The sequence below is a fragment of the Danio aesculapii genome, chromosome 12, assembly GCF_903798145.1.
Source record: "Danio aesculapii chromosome 12, fDanAes4.1, whole genome shotgun sequence".
Lineage (NCBI taxonomy): Eukaryota > Metazoa > Chordata > Actinopteri > Cypriniformes > Danionidae > Danio > Danio aesculapii.
Window position 1 is genome coordinate 45753506 of NC_079446.1, and position 26373 is coordinate 45779878.

Below are 26373 nucleotides of genomic sequence, written 5' to 3' on the forward strand. Positions count from 1 at the left end.
AGTTAGTTAATTATTGGATCTTCAGTTGATCAGCCAACCTCAACAATGCACATTGTTCATAATGTTGGCCTAAATATGAATAACTAAAAAAAAATCAGCAGCATGTACTCTTTGGCTTTCAAACAGACTGCAACAGTAGCCTAATTAGGATGGATAGGTGCATTTTGGGTTGGTTAGCAAAGAAGCACGGTTTCAAAAAGTAAATGGTGCCAAAAGAACTGCATCAAGCAGTACTGCATTTCCACACAGGTTTCCTCAAGCACTCATAACTCATGCCAGCTGCAATGTGTTGAAAGCGCCAACAAAGCCATAATGTACATTGTTCAGAAAGCTGACCTAAAGATGGATTACGTTGGTTTTCTATGCATTTATGCATTGGATTTAGGAAACTATTTGAACACAGAAAACATTGATTCAGTCCCACATACTCTAGATCTGAAATGCCCTTGTAAGTCCAATTATGATGAATAAATGCATTTTTTGGTTTGTTAGAAATTCATTCCACAAGTTTTACAAAGGATCCACAACTCTTACCAACTACAGTTTATAACAAGAAACAATCCATACTGTAGTATACATTTTTCGCACAGTTGAACTAATGAGACATTACTTTGGCTGTTAGATTTATACATGATATAAAATGAACTGTTTCAACAACTATACTTGTATAAAAGTTTAATTAAGATGAGTATTTAAGCAGTATTTTTTTTTTTTCATTAGAACTGAATAGTGCCAGAATTGCACTTCCACACAAGTTCTCCCAAATAATCTCCCTATAATAATAATTATATATTGCTTTGGTTTGTATTTAAGTAAAAAGATGCAAGAAAAGTATTTCAGCATTGCTTCAGTCCCATGCAAGGTTTTAATCGTTTTGGATTTTTTTGATTAGCTTTAGTTTTACTTAGTTTTGACTTTTTGTTTTCAAATTCAGTTAGTTTTAATTAGATTTTAGAGGCAGATTTACTAGTTTTAATTAGTTTATATTTTGAAATTGCTTAGTTTTAGCTTAGTTTTAATTTGTTTACATTTTTTGTTGTTGTTGTTCTGTAAATAAGGATATTTGTTAGGTGCAATATTCAAAATCATCAGAATAAATATTGTAGAATAAAAACACAACCAAAGATATATATTTTTGAAACATGTATGCAGAGGACACATGACCATTATCATCTACCACTACTATATACCAATCCTCAAATTCAAATACAACAGCCTACAAGATAGCAGGCCTATAATATGTGTGCAAGGCTGCTTCTGAGGTTAAATACACAGTAGTGATGGGAAGTTCGGATCTTTAATGTGAACCAGGTCTTTATGACAATCCTCCTGTCAACAATCATAATTTAAGTTAAAATATCACCATGATCTGAAAAGTTTCTAATTAGGTTTTGCAATCCAACTTAAGTATGATTCACTTATTTAATTACATTACGACTTTCTTTTATGAAGTAAACTTATGTTTTGCCAAATGCTCTCATGTAAGCCCTCGGTTTACCCGCACTGCAGTTGTTCAAGTTTAGTTCAGTCACAGAAGACTATCATGTACTGTTTGTGTTAGGTTTACTGAATCACGCATGCGCAGTATTATCGTTTCACCACTTCACAAATCTGATCTCAGTATTAGGAATGTCCCGATCAAGTTTTGCGCCCTGGAGTCCGAGTCATTTGATTTTCAGTATCTACTGATACCGAATCTTTGATACTATAATACAAAAAAAAAGAATAAAGAAGAGCGAAGAAACAGATCCAGGATGTTCCTTATGTTTTATTTAATTTGTCTTCGGTTGGGTTATCTGGGTAAACTCGCTGTATTGTGTCGGGTGTTTGTTTTTGAGGTGCCTTATCAGTTTTGTTGTGTTAAATGTAGCCTTTTCCTTTCCATCTCTTGCAATTCCAAGTTTACATATCTCACAGTTTGCTATGGCAATGTTGTCGTCATCAACTTTATAACACTTCCAGACCACAAACATACTCGCGCTTTCCACTTCAAACTGCTTCTGTGTTCTACTTTGCTGGCATTTAACCAATAGAGTCTGCAACAAAGTGATGTCATGCCACATGCCGTGCTGTTTCTATGTGAAGTCAAGAAAGAGGTCTAACTCTGTGCCACCGCATAACTATAGATGTGTTAAAAATAATGAGAATACATTTATACAGGATACATATACTGTATATTTGAGTCCTGATTGGGAGGTAAGGTCCAATTTCGTTCGAGTCTGAAATCATGTGATCGGGCCTGATTTCTGATCATGTGATCGGATCTGAACATCCCTACTCAGTATACTGTTCTTATAACTGAATAACTATATTTTATTTTATTTTAAATCAGAGGGGGTATCAGGTATGATAAAAAAGTAAGTAGTTTGTGGATAAGATGCTTACTGGAGATATGAATCATTTCAAATGATTCAGTTCAATTTGGTGAACTAGTTCAACCTGTTCACTATGAAGATCAGGTTAAAAAGCGATTAGCTTGCGATTGCGATCATTAACATTGAAATAAAACATTATTGGGCACAAATGTGTTAAATTAATACAGTTAAGTCTCTGCTTGGGTTGTATTTAATGCTGTCGCCGTGCTGCTGTCATGTCCTCTCGTTTTTGTTGAGGGAGCAACAGCGAGGACTGACTGGAGAAGAACCAGCTTGATCTAGCCAATGGCAGCAGGATTATAGACTCTAAGGTGCTGTACAGAAAACACCTGGCAGCGTAAAGTAAATAGATTTACTTCTAAAAGGTGTACAGTATGTATTAAATACATTTACAAAGACGAAAACGAAGGACTAGCCAGCTAATCCAGCTTGATGGTACAGATCCCTGGTCTGATAAGGATGGCTACGTTAGTTGATCTTAGAGGACATGATTGTCAATGACAATTTTATTTCTATGGCACTATTTAACACAACCAGAGGTTGACCAATGTGCTGCACAGTACAAATCAAAACAGATAAAAAACTAATGTATTTATATAAAATTATAAAATTATTGCTAAAACAGACACTTTTCACTGATAAAATGCCAAATCAAAGAGATAAGTTTTTAACCTAGATTTAAAAACAGACAGAGATGAAACAGATCTGATACAGAGAGGCAGATCATTCCACAGCCTAGGACCAGCTACTGCGAAAGCACGGTCACCTCTGCATTTCAGCCTCGACTTAGGTATGAATAACAGTCACTGGTTAGATGACCAAAGAGACCGACCAGGCTGATGCTCAATTAAAATGTCTGACAGATAAGAAGGTGCCAAGCCATTTAGAGATTTAAAAACCAAGAGCAGCATTTTAAAAGTGACTCGATAGTGTACAGGCAGCCAGTGCAGAGACCGTAAAACTGATTGCACCAAGCAGAAGCACCAACACACCATAATGCACATAGTTCAGAAAGTTACCCTAAAGGTGGAATGCTTTGCTTCTCTTTGCATTCATGCATGAGACAAAAACCCTATTTAAACCAAGAATAAATTCAGTCCCACATACTGCTGGCTCTCAATCAGACTGCTATAGTAGGTTTAATTAGGATTGATAAGTGCTTCTTTGGTTGGTTAGCAAGGCTTTAAGGCCAGCGCTCTTTTTTTTATATTGACTTTTATCACCTTGGACTCAACATAAGAAATTTGCTAGAGGCCCTCTAAATACTGCTCATTTAATGATGCCAAAAGCCTTCTACTTTCAAGAGCACCTCTTTAATCTAACAATTGAATCAGCTCCAAATCGGGGCAGGAACATTAAGCAATGACAACCCCTTTTTAAAGAGAAGAAAAAGATGATAAAACAGAATACAAAGCAAGTCTGAAAGAAGAAAAAGACTAAACAGATTATATTAAATCATTATTTGCACGCATAACAGTGGAGTATTTACAGTCAGAGTCAATCAATGGCAAAGCGGCTCATTCCCACAGCAGGACATCATGCAAATCAGCCTCAAGTCTCACTTTGGAATATTCAGCACATTTAGCTTTCTCCCACCCAGCTACGCAGAACACACTGATTATTTACACGCAAAACTATACAACATTAAGGGAGCCCCTTGTGAGGTCTGCAGTTTGGAGAAACGCTGGAATATTACAAGGCTAAATCTAATGTTTGAGACTATTGTAAGGTTAAATTCTGCTCAATCTCCTGCATATTCATCCACATATTTCCCTAGAGATGCTTCGGGATGTAAACAGTGAAACCCTGCCAGCATAGTGATTCAAAACGGCATTAATTACCTGCACTGTATATACTTGAAGCACAATTAAGGTCACACAGCAAGAGAGTTTGATAAACAACTGATCCAGAGGATGATCAGGAGACTTGACAACATCATCATCATCATCGTGAGGATGATTAGAGATCCGCTCAACCACAAACTCAGAGAATCATGGGACAATACACCACTGGCTGAGCAAAACCACAGTTTGCATAATGTAAATGCATTCGCTGATGCATCGATAATTAAATTGAGAATTGGTAAAGTCTCAGCACTTATATAAGTGTCTAACGCAGGGGTCACCAATCTCGGTCCTGGAGGGCCGGTGTCCCTGCAGGGTTTAACTCCAACTTGCTTTAACACACCTGGTTGGGTGTTTCAAGTATACCTAGTAAGACCTTGATTAGCTTGTTCAGGTGTGTTTGATTAGGGTTGGAGCTAAAAACTGCAGGACACCGGCCCTCCAGGAACAAGTTTGGTGACCCCTGGTCTAACGGCTCACAAAATATGAGGAATCATGTACACTACTTCTGCAAACACCTTAGAGGTGCTTTTTTTCAGATACTACACTTAAAGTAATATTTTAATGTATTCTCAAAGAAGTGTGAGGAGTTTTCAATTCCCCAGCTCCCCCCCAAAAAAGCATTGAGTGGAGAAACAGTTCATGTCTGTATGGATATGCAACATTAGTCTCATTCCACACACTCAGAATGTCATTCCTGTGACAAAAGACTGTGTGACTGGAGGACGCAGGTGAATGTATTCATAATTACATCTGTTACATTACCGCTGGCATGATGGCATGAGTCTCTTCCAACTCATTCAAAAAACGCACAGAGGCGTCTGACTCAAAAATATGCTACAGAATCAAAAGGAATGCTAGCGGTTGTGTCTCTAAACTGTATGAATCACAGGCAAATGTGTGCTATGCGTAACTGAATGATCAAAAACAAACAAAAACACTTGCTTTAAAATATGATCAATTAAGCAGTGTAAGACAAAAATAAACAGGAAACGGTTTGCACATAATACATTACATAACACATTACTACTGCAATACTAATTAAACATATATAACAGTTTTTTTTTGTGAAAAAACTTTTTTTTTGGATAATTCCTGTTACGAATTATGATAAATGATTCATTCCTTTGTGATTCTTTAGAATTCTTTCTGATTCTGTTTTGGGATTCATTCTTTGATTCATTTACTAATTTATCTATTTATGATTCTTTTGAATTCTTTCTGATTCTGTATTCTGATTCGTTCGTGGATTCATTTACTATTTTTCTTTCTGATTCTTTTGAATTCTTTGATTCTGCATTCCGATTTGTTCTTTTATTTATTTATTATTTTTCTTTGATTCTTTTGAATTCTTTCTGATTCTGCATTCAGAAACATATTTTTAAGTGATTCAAAAATGTGTCAGATTGTTTTAAATTCTTTCTGATTCTGTTTTCATTCTTTGGTTCACTTAATATTTGTTTTCTTTATTTTTTTCTGATTCTTTTAGATTATTATTTTTGATTCCTTTTTCTGATTCTTTTTAATTCATTGTTTTTTATTCAGTTTTCTAATACATTTCTTGATTTTTTTTCAGATTTTTTTTTATCCTTTTTGATTTACATTCATTTTTTTCTGTCTTTCATTTATTTATTTCTGAGTCTTTTGATTCATTCTTTCTGATTAATTTTGATTGATTGATTCATTCATTCATTCATTCATTTTGATCTTACATAAATTTACAGTTTACAATACATGTAGCAAATATACACATTATACACTACCTGACAAAAGTCTTGTCACCAATCCAAGTTTTAGGAACAACAAATAATAACTTGACTTCTAGTTGATCATTTGGTATCAGAAATGGCTTATATGAAAGGCAAAGGCCTCTAGATTACGCTTATTTCACCAAAATAAAATATGATCATGCCTTGATTTATAATTATTTCATTAGGACAATAAGGTCTGACTTTGCTTAGACAAAAGTCTTGTCACTGAACAGAAATAATGTCCAGTATAGAATATAAAGTCATGCTGCAGTGGAAACAGAATGAATATTGTGTCTGACTCCATCATGAGCTTGGAGGACTGCATCCATACATCTCTGCAGTGACTCAAATCACTGATTAATAAAGTCATCTGGAATGGCAAAGAAAGCGTTCTTGCAGGATTCCCAGAGTTCATCAAGACTCTTTGGATTCATCTTCAATGCCTCCTCCTCCATCTTACCCCAGATATGCTCAATAATGTTCATTCCTTGTGACTGGGCTGGCCAATCCTGGAGCACCTTGACCTACTTTGCTTTCAGAAGCTTTGATGTGGAGGCTGAAGTATGAGAAGGAGCGCTATCCTGCTGAAGAATTTGCCCTCTCCTGTGGTTTGTAATGTAATGGGCAACACAAATGTCTTGATACTTCAGGCTGTTGATGTTGCCATCCACTCTGCAGATCTCTCGCACACCCCCATATTGAATGTAACCCCAAACCATGATTTTTCCTTCGCCAAACTTGACTGATTTCTATGAGAATCTTGGATCCATGCGGGTTCCAATAGGTCTTCTGCAGTATTTGTGATGATTGGGATGCAGTTCAACAGAGAATTCATGGGACAATTGTACCTTCTGGCACTTTACCAAATGATCAACTAGAAGTCGAGTTATTATTCATTGCTCTTACAGCTGGGATCAAAGACAAGACATTTGCCAGGTAGTGTATATAATGCAACGTACCGTAACATAACATAACACATCTACCATGTTGCAACATCTACATATGATCATAAGAAATATGAGCTGCTCAAATCTAATGATCATTTTTTGAGCTTAATAATGGTTGGAACAAGTCGCCCCCACACTAAAAATGAGTGGTCACATATTTGTCACCTGAAGCTTTGAAAATAATTACTTCTGACAGTGAATGTTTCTCTGTGCATCTCTTTAAATGATAATCGCTGCAATCTGCACAAATATGCCACACAATAACGCCGGCTTGCCTTTGTAGGAGAATTCAACTCATGTCCCCAAACGTCTCCGCTCTCTTTCGGGATCCGACATAATTGAGTTCCTCTCCACATTCCAGCGCATTAAATCCTGCAGTGTGCCAGCTGCTCCACAGGGCTCACTACAGACGAGTCCACGTATTCAGTCAGTCATATCCACTGAAACCGATGATCAATTGATTGATTATTGTCCGTAATAATGCATTGTGCGTTGGCTTTAGTGGCTCATTGTCAGACGCATAGGCTAGTAAAAAGCTAGCAGGATTGTGTTCAAATACAACAGAACCATTTCATGATTAAAAGTAACAACTAGTATCAAAGTGGGACTGGGAAACCGTGTTCATGAGAGCAGACCACTTGCTATACAGACCACTTGCTTCACTGTAAGATTAGGGTACAAATGCAAAGGGTTTTCTTTTCTTTTCTTTTCAGGAGTTCTCCATTACTCTTTTTTGTGCATTTCTATGTGTGTTCTTGAGAGTAGATTGTTTTTGTTACTGTGTGTTATTAGTGGAATACTTAAATGCGCATAAGGAAATGTACCACTTGAGTTATTTTCTTTCTGATTCTGTCTTCTGAATCTTTCTTTCGGTGTTTCTGATTATGACATTTTCAGATGCTCTTGCATTTTCTAATTGTTTTTCTTTCGTTTGTTCGTTCATTCTCTCTCTTTTCTTTCTGTCTTTCTAATGTATTAATGCTGATTCGTTACGTCATTCTTATTCTTTCAGATGTTCTTGCATTCTTTCTAACTGTTTTTCTTTCATTCGTTCATTCTCTCTCTTTCTCTCTTTCTTTTCTTTCTTTAATTCATTAATGCTGATTCGTTACGTCATTCTTATTCTTTCAGATGCTCTTGCATTCTTTCTAACTGTTTTTCATTCATTCGTTCTCTCTCTCTCTTTCTATCTAATTTATCAATGCTGATTCGTTACGTCATTCTTATTCTTTCAGATGCTCTTGCATTTTCTAATTGTTTTTCTTTCATTCATTCATTCGCTCTTTCTTTTCTTTCGGTCTTTCTAATTCATTAAAGCTGATTCGTTATGTTGTTCCAACACAATCTCATGGCAATTCGTAACTTTTTGATTTAGTGGCTAATTCGTACGATCTAATTCGTACAATTTAGTACAATTTGCTCATCCCCCAATGACGGTTGGGTTTAAGGGTGGGGTTAGGTGCCACGCCTCCTTTAAAAAAAATAATAAAAAAATAAATAAATAATCGCACAATTTCAAATTCAAACGAATTAGCCACTAAACTGACCAAACGTAAAATATTTACATTTTCTCGCTAGATCAGGCTGGTCATTCTTATTCTTTCAGATGATCTTGCATTCTTTCTGTTTTTCTTTCGTTTGTTCATTCTCTCTCTCTTTGTCTTTTTTTCTTTCTTCAATTCATTACTGCTGATTCGTTACGTCATTCTTATTCTTTCAGATGCTCTTGCATTCTTTCTAACTGTTTTTCTTTCATTCGTTCATTCTCTCTCTTTCTTTTTTTTCTTTCTTTAATTCATTAAAGCTGATTCGTTAAGTCATTCTTATTCTTTCAGATACTCTTGCACTCTTTCTAACTGTTTTTCTTTCGCTCGTTCTCTTTGTTTCTTTCTTTTTCTTTCTCTCTTTAATTCATTACTGCTGATTCAATACGTCATTCTTATTCTTTCAGATGCTCTTGCATTCTTTCTAAATCATTCTAATTTCTTTCATTCTTACGCCCGATTTACACAAGGCTTCAGCGTCAACGCTTGACAGAGGGCGTGTCTGAAGTTGGGGCTGCCGTGATTGTCACAGCAGTGTCAGCCAATGAAATTAATCCATAATCAACTACTGTCTGAGCTAGGGGATTTGCATAAAGCGATCTGATTGGCTGATGCTTCCGTTGGCGCTTCTAAAGAAATTTCCAACTTCTGCAGCAAGCATTGTCACATCAGCGGCGCTGACGAATCTACAATTCAGCTCGGCAACGCCTGACGTCACCCAAGTGAATGGAAGCGTTGACGCTGATGCCCTGTGTGAATGGGGCATTATTCATTACAGCTGATTCATTATGTCATTATTTCTGATTCTTTCAGATCCTCCTGCATTCTTTCTGATTCTTCATTCTTTTTTCTTTGTTTACTTTCTCGTTCTTTCTGGTGCATCATTTCTTTTGTTTCTTATTCTTTTTGGTTCATTCTTTCTAATTCATTCTTAGATTTATGTTCGGGGTATTTTTTTTTTAAATCTGATTTATTCTTTCATTCATCCTTCATTCACTATTTTTCTCTTCTTCCTTTATGTCTTCTTTCTTTCCTAATGTATATAATTATTTATGACTTATTCTGTCTGATTCCATTTTCTGATTCATTATTTTTCTTTCTCTCTCCAACTTATTCATGCTTTCACTTTGATTCATTCTTTGATAATTTGATTAGTTTTTCCATCTGATTCTTTTTCTTTAAATTTGATTATTAAATTTTCCTCACAGATTTGTTTTTTATTATTCTGTTTCTTCCTTTGATTTTTACTTCCTTTCATTTTTTTTCCACAAGCATTTTAATATAATTATCTGACAAATGTGTCTAGAATGGACTGCGCAGTACTGGAGATTATATATATATATATATATATATATATTGTTTTATTCATTTTCATTCATTTTCTTTTTGGCAGGCCCTGAAATTGACAATATTTCAATAATAATAATAATAATAATAATAATAATAATTTATTATATTATCATTATATTATCATTATTATTATTATTATTATTATTATTCATACATTATTAACTCATGCATGTTTAAAATAACTCAATCATCATTGAATTATCAGCATCAGTAGTTCACTTTCATTTAACTTTATTTCTTCTTTTTTTCTCATGTTTCTTTTCATTTAATTTTCTTTCTTTTTCTCTTTATAACTTTCATTTTCTCTTTTTCTTTTGCTTTCTTTTTCACTTTGACATTTTTATTTTCTTTATTCTCCCTTTTATTTTTATTTTAAATGTCATTTTCTTTATTTCTTTTTTTTCTCTATTGCTTTTTTTCTTCACTTTCTTTTTACATTTTCTTTTCTTCGTTCTTTCTCTCATTTTTCTTTTCAATTTCTATTTTCCTTTTCTCTTTATATCTATTTTTTCCTCTCTTCATGCTTCAGTTGAGATTATAAAAAAATTACACTTCACGGGTCCGTTAATTGATCATCAATAAGACGAATTTAACCAATCATCAAAATAACTCAATCATCAATGAACCATCGGTATCTCTACAGTAGTTCACTTTCATTTCTTTCTTTCTTTCTTTCTTTCATTCTATATCTTTTTTTTTTTTTTTTACAATTTCTTTTTCTCTTTATATCTCTTTTTCTCACTTCTAGTTTCAGTTGAGATTATGTCAATCATCAAAGCACTTCACAGGACCTTTAATCAACCATCAATAAGATAAATCTAACCACTCATCAAGGAATCTTTGGCATCTCTACAGTAGTTAGTTCTGATCACCGGAGTCTTGTTCCTCCAGTCTGGGCCCGGAAAGCTCCAGAAACAGCACTATAAATCACTGTCCCCATTAGTCCTGAGATAAACCCCACGCATCAGCAAACAGCTCTTCACATGCTCTCATTAGGGGAACCGTTGGTCGGTGGGCCGCTGTTTCTCCAGCAGTTTGACCTTTTGAGCAGGCAGTAATGGGCGAGTGGGCCGATCTCTGACAGCGGGACATTAGAGGAGCTGCTCTGAGTCACTGAGAGTCGGGACAGTTCACACTAAACATCCATCTGAACACTCACTTTAAACACACACACACACACACACACACACACACACACACACACACAACTGACATGCAGACTCTACTGCAGCTTCCTTCTGTTCTCTCACTCATCTATTTTATATTTTGTTTTTGGTATTCGTGTTCTCTTGTTCTTCCCTTTTGTTTGTATCATCGCCACAGCCATATCACCCTGCAGCCTAAGACCGGTTACTCCCTAAAGCTAAGCAGGGACTGAGTCTGGTCTGTACCTGGATGAAGGACCACATGGGAAAACTAGGTTGCTGTTGGAAGAGGTGTTAGTGAGGCCAGCAGGGGGCGCTCAACCTGTGGTCTGTGTGAGTCCTAATGCCCCAGTATAGTGAAGGGGACTCTATACTGTCAGCGAGCGCCGTCTTTCGGATGAGACTTTAAACTGAGATCCCGACTCTCTGTGGTCATAACAAATCCCATGGCACTTCTCATAAAGAGTAGGGGGGTAATCCTGGTGCCACATTCCCTCCATCAGCCCTTAACCATCATGGCCTCCCAATCATCCCTATCCACTTAAGTGGCTCTATCTCCGTCTCTATACCTATATCTGGTGTGTGGTGAGCTCACTGGCGCCATTGTCTTGTGGCTACCGTCGCATCATCCAAGTGGATGCTGCACACTGGTGGTTGTGTGGAGAGACCCCCTTCTCATGATTGTGAAGCGCTTTGGGTGGTCATTCACAATAAATGCGCTATATAAATACACACATTACATTTTAACTTATTTCTCTCTTCTCTTTTGTTTCCTTAGATTTTTTTTTTCTTTTTTAATTTCTTATTTCCATTCATCCTTTTATTTTAGTCTTTCTTTTACTTCAATTCATTTCCCTTTATTGGCATGACACACTTTTCTTTCTTTATCAATTTAAACTTTTTTTATTTCTCTCTCTTTCTTTTTCACTTTTTATTTCAATTTCTTTTTCCCTTTCACCTTTCTGTCTTTCTTTTTCAATTTATTTAAATCACTCACATCAATTTTTTTCTTTCTCTTTTTCACTTTCATCTCCAATTTTCTTTTTAATTTTTATTTGCTTTTAACTTTTTTTCCAATTCTTTTTTTTTCTCTTTCTATCTCTTTCCTTCCTGTTTTGTTTTCCCTTTTCTTTCTTTCTCTTCCTTATTTTTAATTTGTTTTTACCGCTCTTTTTTCCTCTTTCTTTGACAATTTAATTTCCAATTTTCTTTTTTTTTTTACTTTCATGTGCATTTTTATTTTTTTTCAGTTTATTTTTTTTCTCTTTCTCTTTTCTCTCTTTCACATTCATTTGCAATTCTTTCTTTTAAATTTAATAATTTTTTATTTCTCTATCTTTTTGTTTCACTTTCGTTTCTCTTTATTGACATGGAATTTCTTTATCCAATTTTCTTTTTTACTTTCATTTGCATTTTTTTTCCAATTAATTTCTCTTTTTCACTTTCTTTTTTTCCCACTTTCTTTTCTTTCAGCTTCACATTTCTTTCTCTTTTTCAATTTCTTTGATTTATCACTCTTTATTTTCTTTCTCTTTCATTTGCATTTATAATTTTATTCAATTTATTTTTTTTCTTTTTCTTTTCGACTTCGATTTCTTTTTTCCCTTTTATTTCCATTTCTTTCAGTATCACCCTTCTCTTTTTCAATTTCTTTGTTTTAATCGCTCTTTATTTTCTCCTTCATTTGCGTTTTTTCTTTCCTTTTCAATTTAATTAATACAATTTATCTTCCTATCTCTTTACTTCCTTTTTTCTCTCTATCACAGTCATTTGCTTTGCTTTCTTTTCAATTTCAATTCTTTTTTCCTCTATCATTTTCTTTCACTTTCATTTCAATTACTTTTTAACTTTCACTTACATTCTCTCTTTCCTTTTCAAATTAATTTTCTTTTGCTTTTCTCTTTCTCATTCTTTCACTTTCATTAAATTTTTTTCACTTTCATTAGCATTTATTTATTTTTATTTCAGTTTTTTTTCACTTTTTCACTTTCATTTGCATGTATTTTTTTCTTTCCTTTTTTCACATTTATTTGTATTTATTTTTTTTCTTTTCTTTTTTATTCCACTCACTTTCACTTTAATTTATTTCTTTTTCAATTTAATTACATTTCTCCTTCCTTTATATTTTTTCTTTTCACTCCAGTTTTTTCTTTCCTTTTCTTTTTCCATTACCTCATTTCTTATTTCTCTATTTGCTTATTTTTCTCTTTCTTTTTCTTTCACTTTCATTTCTGAGTCATTTTTTTCTTTCTTTTTTAATTTCATTTCTTTTTTTCTCTATTAATCTCGCCTTTTCTTTCACTTTAATCTTTCTTTCACTTTCATTTATCTTTCTTTCTTGAAATCTATAATCTTGATTCCCTTTCATTTGTCCACTTTCTTTTTCTATCTATCATTGATTCACTTTCTCTTTTAATCTCTTTCATTCTTGTTAGGTTTTATTTCTTTCTCTTAGTACACCTTTCATCCTCATTTCCCCAAAACAAAACATTCATCATTAAACAAGCACTACGTCATCAAAGTATTAAACGAGGGTTTAGAGAACGGTTTAGCAAAAGTAATGCACCAGACTCAAAATATCTGTGCACAAATATAAAACCACTCACACTCACGTCTTTCAATAAAAGCCTAGTCACCAATTCATGCGCAGAGACTTCAGTGTTTACTTTAGCAAACTGCAGTACGAGTCCCATTGATTTTCTGTACTAATCAACATGATGCCAGAGCTGATGTCAATACAGCTTAACTTGTGCTCAACCCGGAATATTCCAGTAATGAGAGACATTGAGAGGAGAAACAGATCGACAAGACGAGAGAGACAGACAGATATGACAGCACGCCTCAGAGTTATCGATCGCTTCTTTACAGGACACATGGAGGGCTCGATGGGTCGCCTTCATCCTGACAGACCAGCAATGGCGTCAATGACAGACTGTAATTATTAAACAGCAGCCAACAATGGAGGACCGGCCTTCAGAGTTCAGCACATTCACGACTACACTTTGTGCTATAGTATGAAGCTTTATTTTACATTCATTCATTTTCCTTTGGCTCGATTGACCAGAAGAAACCCAGAAGAAACCCATACTAACACTGGGAGTACATGCAAACTCCACACAGAAATGCCGACTGGCCCAGCCGGGACTCAATCCAGAAACCGTCTTGGTGTGAGGTGACAGTGCTAAACACTGAGCCACCGTGCCATAAAACTCTTACTTAAATCCAGAATAAATTATGCAGAATGCTGGAATGCTGGAATCTCCTGATAGTCACTTAAGATTCACTCTCTGGAGGTTTGCTCAGTTTCTCTGAATGCTTGAATATGAGTGGTTTCTGAGCTGATTATAGCTGAATATGTGTATGTGAATTTATGGACTTATTTGAAAATAATAATTATAATAAAACAAAAACTCCTGACAACTAAGACTTTTTCAACTGAAATTATTGGAAATTCTGGGGGCCTGGAATAAAAATGTAAATCAAGTGAACTAATTTCAGTAGATGAATGGCACTGCTTGATTTTACAGTGTTATAAAGTTATGTTTTCTGTTTATTTACAGTTATTAATTGTCTGATGGGATCTCAACTTCTGATTTTTCAGCTTTTGATGTTAAAAATGTACCTCTGCAGTTTATCAAAGTGACTATTTTATTTACATTTCAGTATTTAAAACAATATACTGTAAAACAAATCAAATCCATACAAAAATAATAATATATATTATAAATATAATATATAAAAAATACAATGTAATTTAATATTGTTACGTAATTAATTTATACTTTACAATCAACATTAAAAATAAAAAATAAAGATGTTAACAAATATTAAAGTAGCAATAAGCATTATAAATATTTACAAATATAGAAAGAATACTTATACGCTTATAAATTAAAATAATAAAAAATAAAGACCTTAAAAATATTGACATTTCAATAAGTATTATGAATATTTACAAATATATATAAAAAATATTTCGAATTTTACAATCCACAATAAACATAGAAAATAGACATTAACAAATTTTAAAATGTAAATAAATATATTTATATATTTGTAAATTCTCAAAATACTTATTTACATTTTAAAATTTGTTAATGTCTATTTTCTATGTTTATTGTGGATTGTAAAATTATAAATATTTTCTTATATATTTGTAAATATTCATATCACTTATTGATATATTAATAGTTGTTAAGATCTTTATTTTTTTGTTTTAAATGTTGATCGTAAAAGTTGAAACAAATATTGTTTTATATATTTGTAATATTCATAACAATTATTTACATTTTAATATTTGTTAACATCTTTATTTTTTATTTAAGTTCATTACAAATGTATACATAAACATATTTATATATTTGTAAATTCTCAAAATACTTATGTATACATTTATAATGAACTTAAATATAAAATAAAGATGTTAACAAATATTAAAATGTAAATAATTGTTATGAATATTTACAAATATATAAAACAATATTTGTTTCAACTTTTACGATCAACATTAAAAACAAAAAAATAAAGATGTAAACAACCATTAATATATCAATAAGTGATATGAATATTTACAAATATATGAAGAATACTTATTTATACTTTTATAATCAACATTAAAAATAGAAAATAAAGATGTTATCAAATATTAAAATATAAATAAGTGTTATTAATATTTACAAATATATAGTAAAAAAATATTTATACTTTAACAAAATGTTCTTTACTTAATGTTAATTTTTAAAGACAAACCACATTTATTTACATGAAAAACTTCCTTAAAATATTTGGATTTTTTTTTTTAAAGTCTGTGCATTTAAACGGATTTGTATTATATCATCTTTGCATTAAATTACAAAAAAAAACAGATTACTGCTTATGCAAGGTGTTTGTAATACAGCGTCTATGTGGGCCAGGACAGTAAATCTGACATCAATGTCTCTTCTGCCTATTGTTATCACACTAATTTTGTCTTCTTTTTTAAGTCTTGATAACACAACCATTGAGTTTTTCTATTATTATTTCAGCAAATGGGAATGTAAAAAAAATGGTTGTACTCTCATTCACTGAGCTCTAAGTTTACCAACTATGACGATATCTGCAACTGAGAAACCTGCAAACCTGAAAAGGGTCAATAGAAGTCAAGGGAAGCAAACTCTGAGCTCAGGCTCTTGTTTGGTCTGGTGGTCTATTTTACGTGGGCATTAAGCCAGTCTCCAGAAAAAATGATTTGATGTTAAAGCCAGAGGACTTTACGAAGGAGTGATGCCGGCGGTGGAGTGTCTGCTGGTCATTCATGATCTCTGCTGTCAGATCAGATCTCATGTTCATCTGCAGGCCGCAAGCTCACATCAACATACTAAACACATGTGCAACAAACGCATGTGCGCTTCGGCAAAGTCAAATCCTGCTCCTGACCACTATATACAGTGATGAAGGTCAAAAGCAGACCACTGACATCATGACATCTAATGTAGAATCCAATATAATGCAGTGCTGATAATGCAAGTGAAAAAGTCTGTGTATGGAGTGTGTGTATATGTATCTACTATATATGTACGGACGATATCTACTACAGTTTTATGCAAAAATATGGGCACCCCTCTGTGGCTCCATAATAATGTGCTCTTTCTTTATAAGAGAAGATCACAGTGAAATACCACTGGTTTCTAGAGAAAGCTAGATAATATCATGTTTTTTTCAGAGAGAAATGTATAGTGTAGCAGTAATGAGATGTGTTAAGTTACAATAAAACTGAAAAATAGGATATGCAAAAGTTTGGGCGCCCTCTCTTGTGTGGATTTAAAACCTGTTGTCGTTTAATGCTGATTGATTACAACACAACATTGATTTGAGTGACTCAGTGAACCTTAACAATCCTAACACAGCTGCAACCAAACATGAAGAAGGATATTAAAGATTGCTGATTTCTAGTTGTGCTTCTTATTGTGAACTAGAAAGTAGGAACATGGGAACCTTAAAAGAACTTCCTAATGATCGGATAACTAGGATTATTCATCAAGCATCAAAGCAGAATAAAACTTTCTTCCTCTGCTTCAGCTGCTTAGCACACATCATCCAGCATGCGTGTCGAACTACACTACCCACAATACACTTCCCTATGGACTACAACTCCCGTAAATAGTAGTCTTAAAGCGGCCATTTTCTATTTCCCCTCTCCTCCTACACTAGTGTGCAACTAAAGCAAAACTGATCCTAAAATTGTTTCACATTTGGTTTTGTAGTTCAGGCCTAAATAAATGTTTGTTGCAGTTTTTTAATCGTTTAAGTTCATTTGATTGACAATATGTAAATCAGTTGATATTATTAACGCATTTATTGGGTAAAATTGCTACTGTTTACTGTTATTCAATGTGTTTTGGGCATTATCAATGCACTGTCACTTTAATTGAGTGTGAGCAGTGTGCCAAAAATAGACCCAGCGCTGAAACTATCGCCGCACTGTTGTTTCAGCGACGCTCACGCCACACGCTGACGCTGCTTGCGGTATGAAAGCTCTAATCTGTTAACATGGACGCCGAAAAAACACGTGCTGTTCACATGCTGCTTACGCTTGCGGTGTGAAACAGGCTTTACTCTCTAACAGAGGCTACATGTGCTGCTGAAGATTAAAAACACAGATGAGAGGTTTGCACAGACCGTAGGCTATATTTTGTGTTGTTTTTGAATCCAAATAATGCCTAAATGTATGCTGTGTGTAGTTTTTCTGTAATTGATAAAATATCGGAGACTGTAAGGGTCTGTATGTGTTCATATATGTTGCATTTATTTATTTATTTTTATATAATAGCAGACAGTAGGCTATTTCACCTATTATTGATCTGCAGTTATAATCAAATCATGTTCAGGTTAGTAATGAACATTTATACACACGTATTCATTTAGCATCTGTGTTGTGAGAAGTGCTTCTCATATGATATGTGAATGACCCTTACGGCTTTACTGTGACATTTCCTTGAGTAAAAATGACGTCTGAAACTTTCTGTCGTACACAACGCCAACCAAAAGGGTACCCTTTAGGCAGTAGAAACGCAAGCCTGTACCGTACAGCACCTCTCAGTGGAAACGGGCCATATGTGTCATTTTGAGTTGTGTTACTGTCTGTGTACTGACGGTTCTCCGTCTCTCTGTCCTGCAGGCTCTCCTACCGCACAGGCCAGGACACAGCGAACTGTGACACGTGCCGGAACAGCGCATGTATCATTTACAGGTCAGTAACAGTTGCTGGTCTTTATTTAAAGCTGCTGGAGGTGTACAGATACAACACAGAGCTAATGAAGATCAACATCAGCCTGCAGAACCAACCACTGTTGTCCAATGACTGGCCTAATTATCCCTACTTGCCTAGATAACAGAATAACTCAGTTAAGCCTTTAAACTGCACTTTAAGCTGAATACTAGTATCATGCATATTTCTAAAGTAGCATAGCATGCATTTCAGGTGTAGACCCAAAACTGAGGCAAAAACTTGACCTGCAGAAGTGTTATTTCAGAGGAAACAGACAAACCACAGAAGTAAAACTGTTCACAATGGCAGCAGCCACGACGTGCAGCACCACATGTGGAGGATTTATTTCTTCCTCTCTAGAATCTTTACAATGCTCTTATGCATTCTCCAATAGTTTATAATAATCAATACAAACAAGAAAACATCCTTGAAGAAGCGTACGTCCTTGAAGTACATGTCAAAATGACTTGAGATAAGCTTGATCCGCTGCAAAGTTTTCCGAAAGCCTTAAAATACATAAGTGTATAAATGCATAAAATGTCCTTGAGAAGCAGCGCAGATGATATGGATTCTCATATCAGCCGTCACTGCATGAGGGGGAAAAGTTTATAAAATTTCTTCTGTTTATCCGCTTGAGTCATGATGTAGGGAACACGGTTTCCGGGTCTAAGCCGCTACTCATTTGAATTGAATTTTGTTTATAAACCACTCCTTAGTCATATCTCACATTAAAGTAATATTTACATAAAATCATGGTGTGCACAACAGTCTCTGGACTTGCTGCATCACAGACACCAATAGTTTAATAATTTATATAAAAAAAAATTCATCACTTTCTGGCCATCGGATATTAGGCATGGATATATATATATATATAATTATCATGCGATTGTGATTTTCAAAAGTATTATATCACTTTGTAAAAGTTGATCATCATCATTTTATGAGCCTCCCCATACAGTTTGATATAGCGCTTGGGCTCGGAATCCGTTTCACGTGACGTCACACTTAACAAGCGGATAGCCTTTCATAAACGGTACACAATTTTTTTTTTAAAAAGCCAATAATAAAATAATGACAATATTTATTTTAATCGAAATAAGAGGTTTATCATCCAGATTAAGAAATTAATGATAATAATAATAATTATGATGATAATAATGATGATGATGATGATTATTATTATTATTATTATAAAGTATTATATAAAAAAACAGAAAAAATATTATTGCTAACTACTACAATAATAATAATAACAATCATAAGGATAATAATAATAATAATCATAAGGATAATAATAATAATAATAATAATATTAATAATAACAATAATACAACAACAATAATAACAACAACAATAACAACAACAACAACAACAACAATAATAATAAACAATTAATAATAATAAATACTAATGATATAAAAACAAAAAAACAATAATAAGATAATATATGAAAGCATAATAATAATAATAATATATATATATATATATATATATATATATATATATATATATAAATAAACACTTTAACAACAACATAATAATAATATATTGTTATTAAACTATAAAAACATTGAATAATAACAACATACTGTAATATAATAAAAAGTATATTAATAATAATAATAATAAAAACTAAAAACATTAAATAATAATAATAGTAATAATAATAATAATAATAACAACAACAATAATAATACTTAAGAAATAGAGTTGAAATCAGGATTATTAGCCCGCCTTTGGATTTTTTATCTTTCTTAAATATTTCCCAAATTATGCTTAACAGAGCGAGGAAATTTTCACAGTATGTCTGATAATATTTTTTCTTCTGGAGAAAGTCTTGTTTGTTTTATTTCAACTAGAATAAAAGCAGTTTTTAATTTTTAAATCCATTTTAAGGTTAATATTATTAGCCCCTTTGAGCTATATTTTTTTTTCGATAGTCTACAGAACAAACCATCATTATACAGAAAAATTGCCCAATTACTCTAACCTGACTAGTTAACCCAATTAAGCCTTTAAATGTCACTTTAAGCTGTATAGAAGTATCTTAAATTTCTAGTCAAATATTATTTACTGTCATCATGACAAAGATAAAATAAATCAGTTATTAGAGATGAGTTAATAAAACTATTATAATTTGAAATGTGTTGAAAAAATCTTCTCTCCTTTAAACAGAAATTGCGGGGAAAAATAAACAGGGGGGCTAATAATTTAAGAGGGGCTAATAATTCTGACTTCAAATGTAAGAAATTAATCTTATGGCACCTTTCTAGACATTATTCTATTTGCCTTAAATATACATGTTAAAAATAATAATAAAATTGATACAAATATTAAAAAACTCAAACAACGTCTGAATGCAAACATCATAAACACACACACACATAAATAAATAAATAAATAAATAAATATAAAGCACGGGAGTGAGATCAGCGAGACATCAGTAGCAGATCTACAGTGCGTGTGTGTTTATGTGTAAAAGTCATTGGTCGGAGAACACCAAAATGCTCTGATTGCTCAGTTGTGCATGAAGGATTCTGGGTACTTGACAGGTTTTAATGGCCATACCAGCTTGTTGTCTCAAAAGTAATATTGCTTTCAAAGTGGCCCAGATTGAGCTGTTTCTGGAGAACGAGTCCATTTAACATGCAAACCTGACAGAAGAGAAACACTCCATCTGCTTTATTTGAATGCGGAGAAACATCAACATGAGCGGCGTCTCGTTGGACGGATAGAGAGAGAAAACCAAAGATCCCTCAGCATGAAGACGAGCGACTGACACACACAAACACATTCAGAAGATTAAACTCGATCTAATTACACACAGTGAAAACACTCCACACTAGAGGAGAGCATCAGTGTCTCTAGAGGAGACTAATAGCTCAGACCACAACAAACACCTAGCAAGAAACTAGCCATTCAATCAGTTCACATCAGAAAGAAGAAAAATATATATTTTTATTATAAAAATCAAACAATAAATAATTAATAGTTAATAAATAAATGCAATGCAATAAATAAAAAAGGACAATAAAATACAAAATGCTAATAAAATAATAAATAAATAAATAAAAAACATACAAATTTAGAACAAAAAATTAAACAAAGTTAAATTAAAAATCCTCCGTTCATTCATTTTCTCGTCTGTTTAGTCCCTTTATTAATCTGGGGTCGCCACAGCGGAATGAACCGCCAATTTATCCAGCATTTGTTTTACGCAGCCAATGCCCTTCCAGCTGCAACCCATCCCCAGGAAACATCCACACACACTCACTCACACTCATACACTACGGACAATTTAGCCTACCCAATTCACCTGTACCGCATGTCTTTGGACTGTGGGGGAAACTGGAGCACCCGGAGGAAACCCACACGAACGCAGGGAGAACATGCAAACTCCACACAGAAACGCCAACTGACCCAGCCGAGGCTCGAACCAGCGACCTTCTTGATGTGAGGCGACAGCACTACCTACTGCGCCACTATGTCGCCCTAAAATAAAAATAAATAATTTTTGTAACTGATTGAACGGATTGTACTGATTGGTTTTTGATTAATTGATTGATTGATTGATTTAGACAGAGTTAAACAGCTAAAATTAAATATTTGTGGTCACCGATTAAAAAAAAACAGCACATGAAATGTTGGCTGTGTCTAAAACCGCCTACTACTCAGTAGGTACTGCATTTGAATTTGAATGTACTACTCGGCCGTTAGAAAAGTACCTTCTAAACAGTATGAATGCGAGTAGTATGAATGGAACTCTGACAAGCTTAATTGCTTAAAAGTAAAAAAAAAAAAAAAAACATTATACAAGTAACCAAAAAATAAACAACGACGGGTAAGAATGTAATAAATTTGCAACATCACTAATTTCAAAATAGCACTTTGCATTAAGATCTTGCCGAAATACACTCAGAATTATTCCCCCCAGGTTTATTTTTTTGCCCATTTTCTGTTTAATGGAGAGCAGATTTGCTCACCACATTTCTAAACATAATAGTCTTAATAACTCATCTCTAATAACTGATTTATTTTATCTTTGTCATGATGACAGTAAATAATATCTGACACGATATTCTTCAAGACACTTCTATGCAGCTTAAAGTGACATTTAAAGGCTTAACTAGGTTAATAAGGTTAACAAGGCAGGTTAGGGTAATTAGGCAAGTTATTGTATAATGATGGTTTGTTCTGTAGACTATCGGGGGCTAAAGGGGCTAATAATTTTGACCTTTAAATGAATTTTTAAAAAAATTAAAAACTGCTTTTATTCTAGCCGAAATAAAACAAATAAGACTTTCTCTAGAAGAAAAAATATTATCAGACATACTGTGAACATTTCCTTGCACTGTTAAACATCATTTGGGAAAGATTTCAAAAAGAAAAAAACAATTATAGGGGGGCTAATAATTCAGACTTCAACTGTATAGATGTTAAATCAATTAAAACAATTACTATATGCTTTATATTATCAAATATGTATTATATAATTGTTCAAAAGTTAGGAATACAATTTATACAAGTAACGATAAAAATGACAACAAAACAACAAACAAAATGAAATCACTTTTCTACATCACCAACATAAAAATAGCACATTCATTAAAATGTTGCTAGAACATGTAGACGTTAAATTAATTCAAGCTATTACTATATGTATACCATTGTACATTTTTGCTGTATACCATTAAACAAGTAATGAAAAGAATTATGAGGAAACAATGACAGCTAAGATTAAATAACTATTCTACATCTCAGACCTAAAAAATTACTACTTTCATTAAGTTGCCAGAATATATAGATGGTAAATACATTTAAACAACTACTATATGCGTTATATTGTCAACTTAATAATGATATAATTGTTTAAAAGTTAAAAACACAACTATACAAGTAACAAAAACAAATACAGAGAAAACAACGGCAGTTAAAATGTAATTAATTTGCTACGTCACCGACTTAAAAATAGCACTTTAATTAAGATTTTGGTAGAATATACAGACATTCAATCACTGAAAACAATTACTACACACAGCATATTATCAAATATATATTAAATAATTCATTAAAAGTTAAAAATACCATTTTACAAGTAACGACAAAAACAACAAGAAAAGTATGACAGCTAAAATTAAATCACTTTTCCACATGACTGACGTAAAATTAGCATTAATTAAGATGTTGGCAGGATATATAGACATTAAATCAATTAGAATAATTACTATATACTGTATATTATCAATTGCATATTATATAATGACACAATCATAAGCAAGTGATTTTCTGAACTCATCTGCAGAACATTCCTTTAATGTTGTTCGTATAAAACCTACACACAGAAGGATTTCAATTAATTGAGTGTTTGTCCTGGGGGTGACGGCTGAACCCAGAGATCGCGCTCCCATAAAAGAGGATTTAGCATTCAATTTATTTGAAGTCGAGCTGCTTCGAGCTAAAAAATAATAATAATAAAATAAAACACCTCTTCCTCTGTGCTTTGTTCTCTTGCTAACCATGTCGATGTGTTTCATCACAGTAGAGCGCGTTTCCTAATGTGGCGTCCGGACGGGATTCACATCTCACAGGGTCTATTTGCTTGAGAGATAACGGTTAATAGACTGGCTTTAAAGACACGACAGAACATAAACCCTGATCCGCCGGCCCTTATGTTCTTAAGACCAACATTACTGTTATTATTACTGCAGAAACTCAGGGTTAGTGATCTGAATCAGCCAGATGAGTATTAAAGACATCAGCTGAGTCTCAATCCGTACCCTAGCTCCCTAAGTCGTTTACATGAATTCAGGCACTAGTAAGAGCACTGATGAGCATGGAGTGACATGAGTCCTCATTGTACATCATCAAAACTGGAGTTTATAAACCACAGCAGAGCTAATCATTTTCATATATTAAGTTGACTACGTTTTTAAAAGTACATAACAGCTAAATACACTCGTCGGCCACTTTATTAGGTACACCTGTCCAACTGCTCATTAATGCAAATTTGTAATCAGCCAATCACATGGTAGCAGCTCAATGCATTTAGGCATGTAGACATGGTCAAGACGATCTGCTGCAGTTCAAACCGAGCATCAGAATGGGGAAGAACGGGGATTTAAGTGACTTTGAATGAAGCATGGTTGTTGGTGCCAGACGGGCTGGTCTGAGTATTTCAGAAACTGCTGATGTACTAGGATTTTCACACACAAGCATCTCTAGGGTTTACAGAGAATGGTCAGAAAAAGAGAAAATATCCAGTAAAAGGCAGTTCTGTGGGTGCAAATGCCTTGTTGGTGCCAGAGGTCTGAGGAGAATGGCCAGACTGGTTCCAGCTGATAGAAAGGCAACAGTAACTCAAATAAGCACTCGTTACAACCGAGGTCTGCAGAAGAGCATCTCTGAACACACAGCACATCCAACCTTGAGGCGGATGGGCTACAGCAGCAGAAGACCACACCGGGTGCCACTCCTGTCAGCTAAGAACAGGAAACTGAGGCTACAATTCACACAGGCTCACCAAAAGTGGACAATAGAAGATTGGAGAAACGTTGCCTGGTCTGATGAGTCTCGATTTCTGCTGCCATATTCAGATGGTCGGGTCAAAATTTAGCATCAACAACATGAAAGCATGGATCCATCCTGCCTTGTCTCAGCGTTTCAGGCTGGTGGTGGTGGTGTAATGGTGTGGGGGATATATTCTTGGCACACTTTGGGCTTATTAGTACCAATTGAGCATGGTGTCAACACCACAGCCTACCTGAGTATTGTTGCTGACCATGTCCATCCCTTTATGACCACAGTGCACCCATCCCTCTGATGGCTACTTCCAGCAGGATAACACACCATGTAATAAAGTGTGAATCATCTCAGACTGGTTTCTTGAACATGACAATGAGTTCACTGTACTCAAATGGCCTCCACAGCCACCAGAACTTAATCCAATAGAGCACCTTCGGGATGTGGTGGAACAAGAGATTTCGCATAATGGATGTGCAGGCAACAAATCTGCTGCAACTGTGTGATGCTATCATGTCAATATGGAGCAAAATCTCTAAGGAATATTTCCAGTATCTTGTTGAATCTCTACCACGAAGGATTAAGGCAGTTCTGAAGGCAAACTGAGGTCAACTCAGTACTAGTAAGGTGTACCTAATAAAGTGGCCGGTGAATTTATATTAATCGTTTTATTTTCCAGCAACATTTCAGCCATTAAACAGTTATAAATGTTTTCTAGATTCTTCCTAACTTTGTAAAGATGCCTTAATTTTGAACTCCACGATGCATTCCCTCCTCACCTTTATAAACAAGCAATGTTCAGCCATTCACAATGCAATGCCCTGGCAGCCACTCACAAAACGTTTGGCAGGGGAAATGCAGTACTAACACTGTCTTACACTACAATCTAAAGCAAATTATTCACAAAGAGACGTGTGGGTTATTTTCTCTCTCTCTCACGATCAGCACATGTGCAGAGCAAGTGAAATTCTACAGAATCAAACACACACACACACACACACACACACACACACACACACACACACAGCGGTGGTGTGTAAATTCCATCAGAGCGGTGCTGAAGGCAGAAGAGTTGATTATATTGCAGAGATGTTGAATCTCTCAGTGGAGACACATGGAGATCTCTCTTTCTGCTGGAGTAATGATGTTCTCCACACTCACCATCGCTTCATACAGAGCCACGGTTGCTATAGATACTACAGCGATACCCCACTCAATCCAGAGGGAGCGCATTGTGTGTGTGTGTGTGTGTGTACACTTTCCAGAGATACGGTTTAATCTGTAGATAGAGCGAAGCAAAGTATGATGGACAGCTGCATTAATACCTTACAGAGAGAGAAACGAGTGAGTACAAAATATAAGTGCAAACGAATGTATTTATTACAGGTTGTGTTATTAAAATTGTTGAAAGTGTTTAAAAAATAATAAACTAAAGACCAAAAATGTATTTAAACATGTAAAAAAAGAAAGAATATACATGTTAAAAATAATAAAGAGCTCAAATTAATTTAAACATCTAAAAAAATAAATAATATACATGTTAAAAATAATAAAGAGCTCAAATTAATTTAAACATCTAAAAAAATAAATAATATACATGTTAAAAATAATAAAGAGCTCAAACTAATTTAAACATCTAAAAAAAAGAA

At 34.1% G+C, this 26373-nt stretch overlaps 2 protein-coding genes across 3 annotated transcripts in view; one reads left to right on the plus strand and one right to left on the minus strand.

Annotated features, from left to right (window-relative positions):
• Positions 1 to 26373, minus strand: part of dock1 (dedicator of cytokinesis 1) — a 927369-nt gene that overhangs the window by 296305 nt on the left and 604691 nt on the right. The gene's annotated exons all lie outside the window — the stretch shown is intronic.
• The window catches only part of LOC130238983 (inhibitory synaptic factor 2A), a 99242-nt gene that overhangs the window by 54667 nt on the left and 18202 nt on the right, over positions 1 to 26373 (plus strand). The window contains exon 3 of the mRNA XM_056470104.1: positions 18113 to 18184. Coding sequence (XP_056326079.1) covers positions 18113 to 18184 — 72 coding nt within the window. The remainder of the gene's footprint in view (positions 1 to 18112; positions 18185 to 26373) is intronic.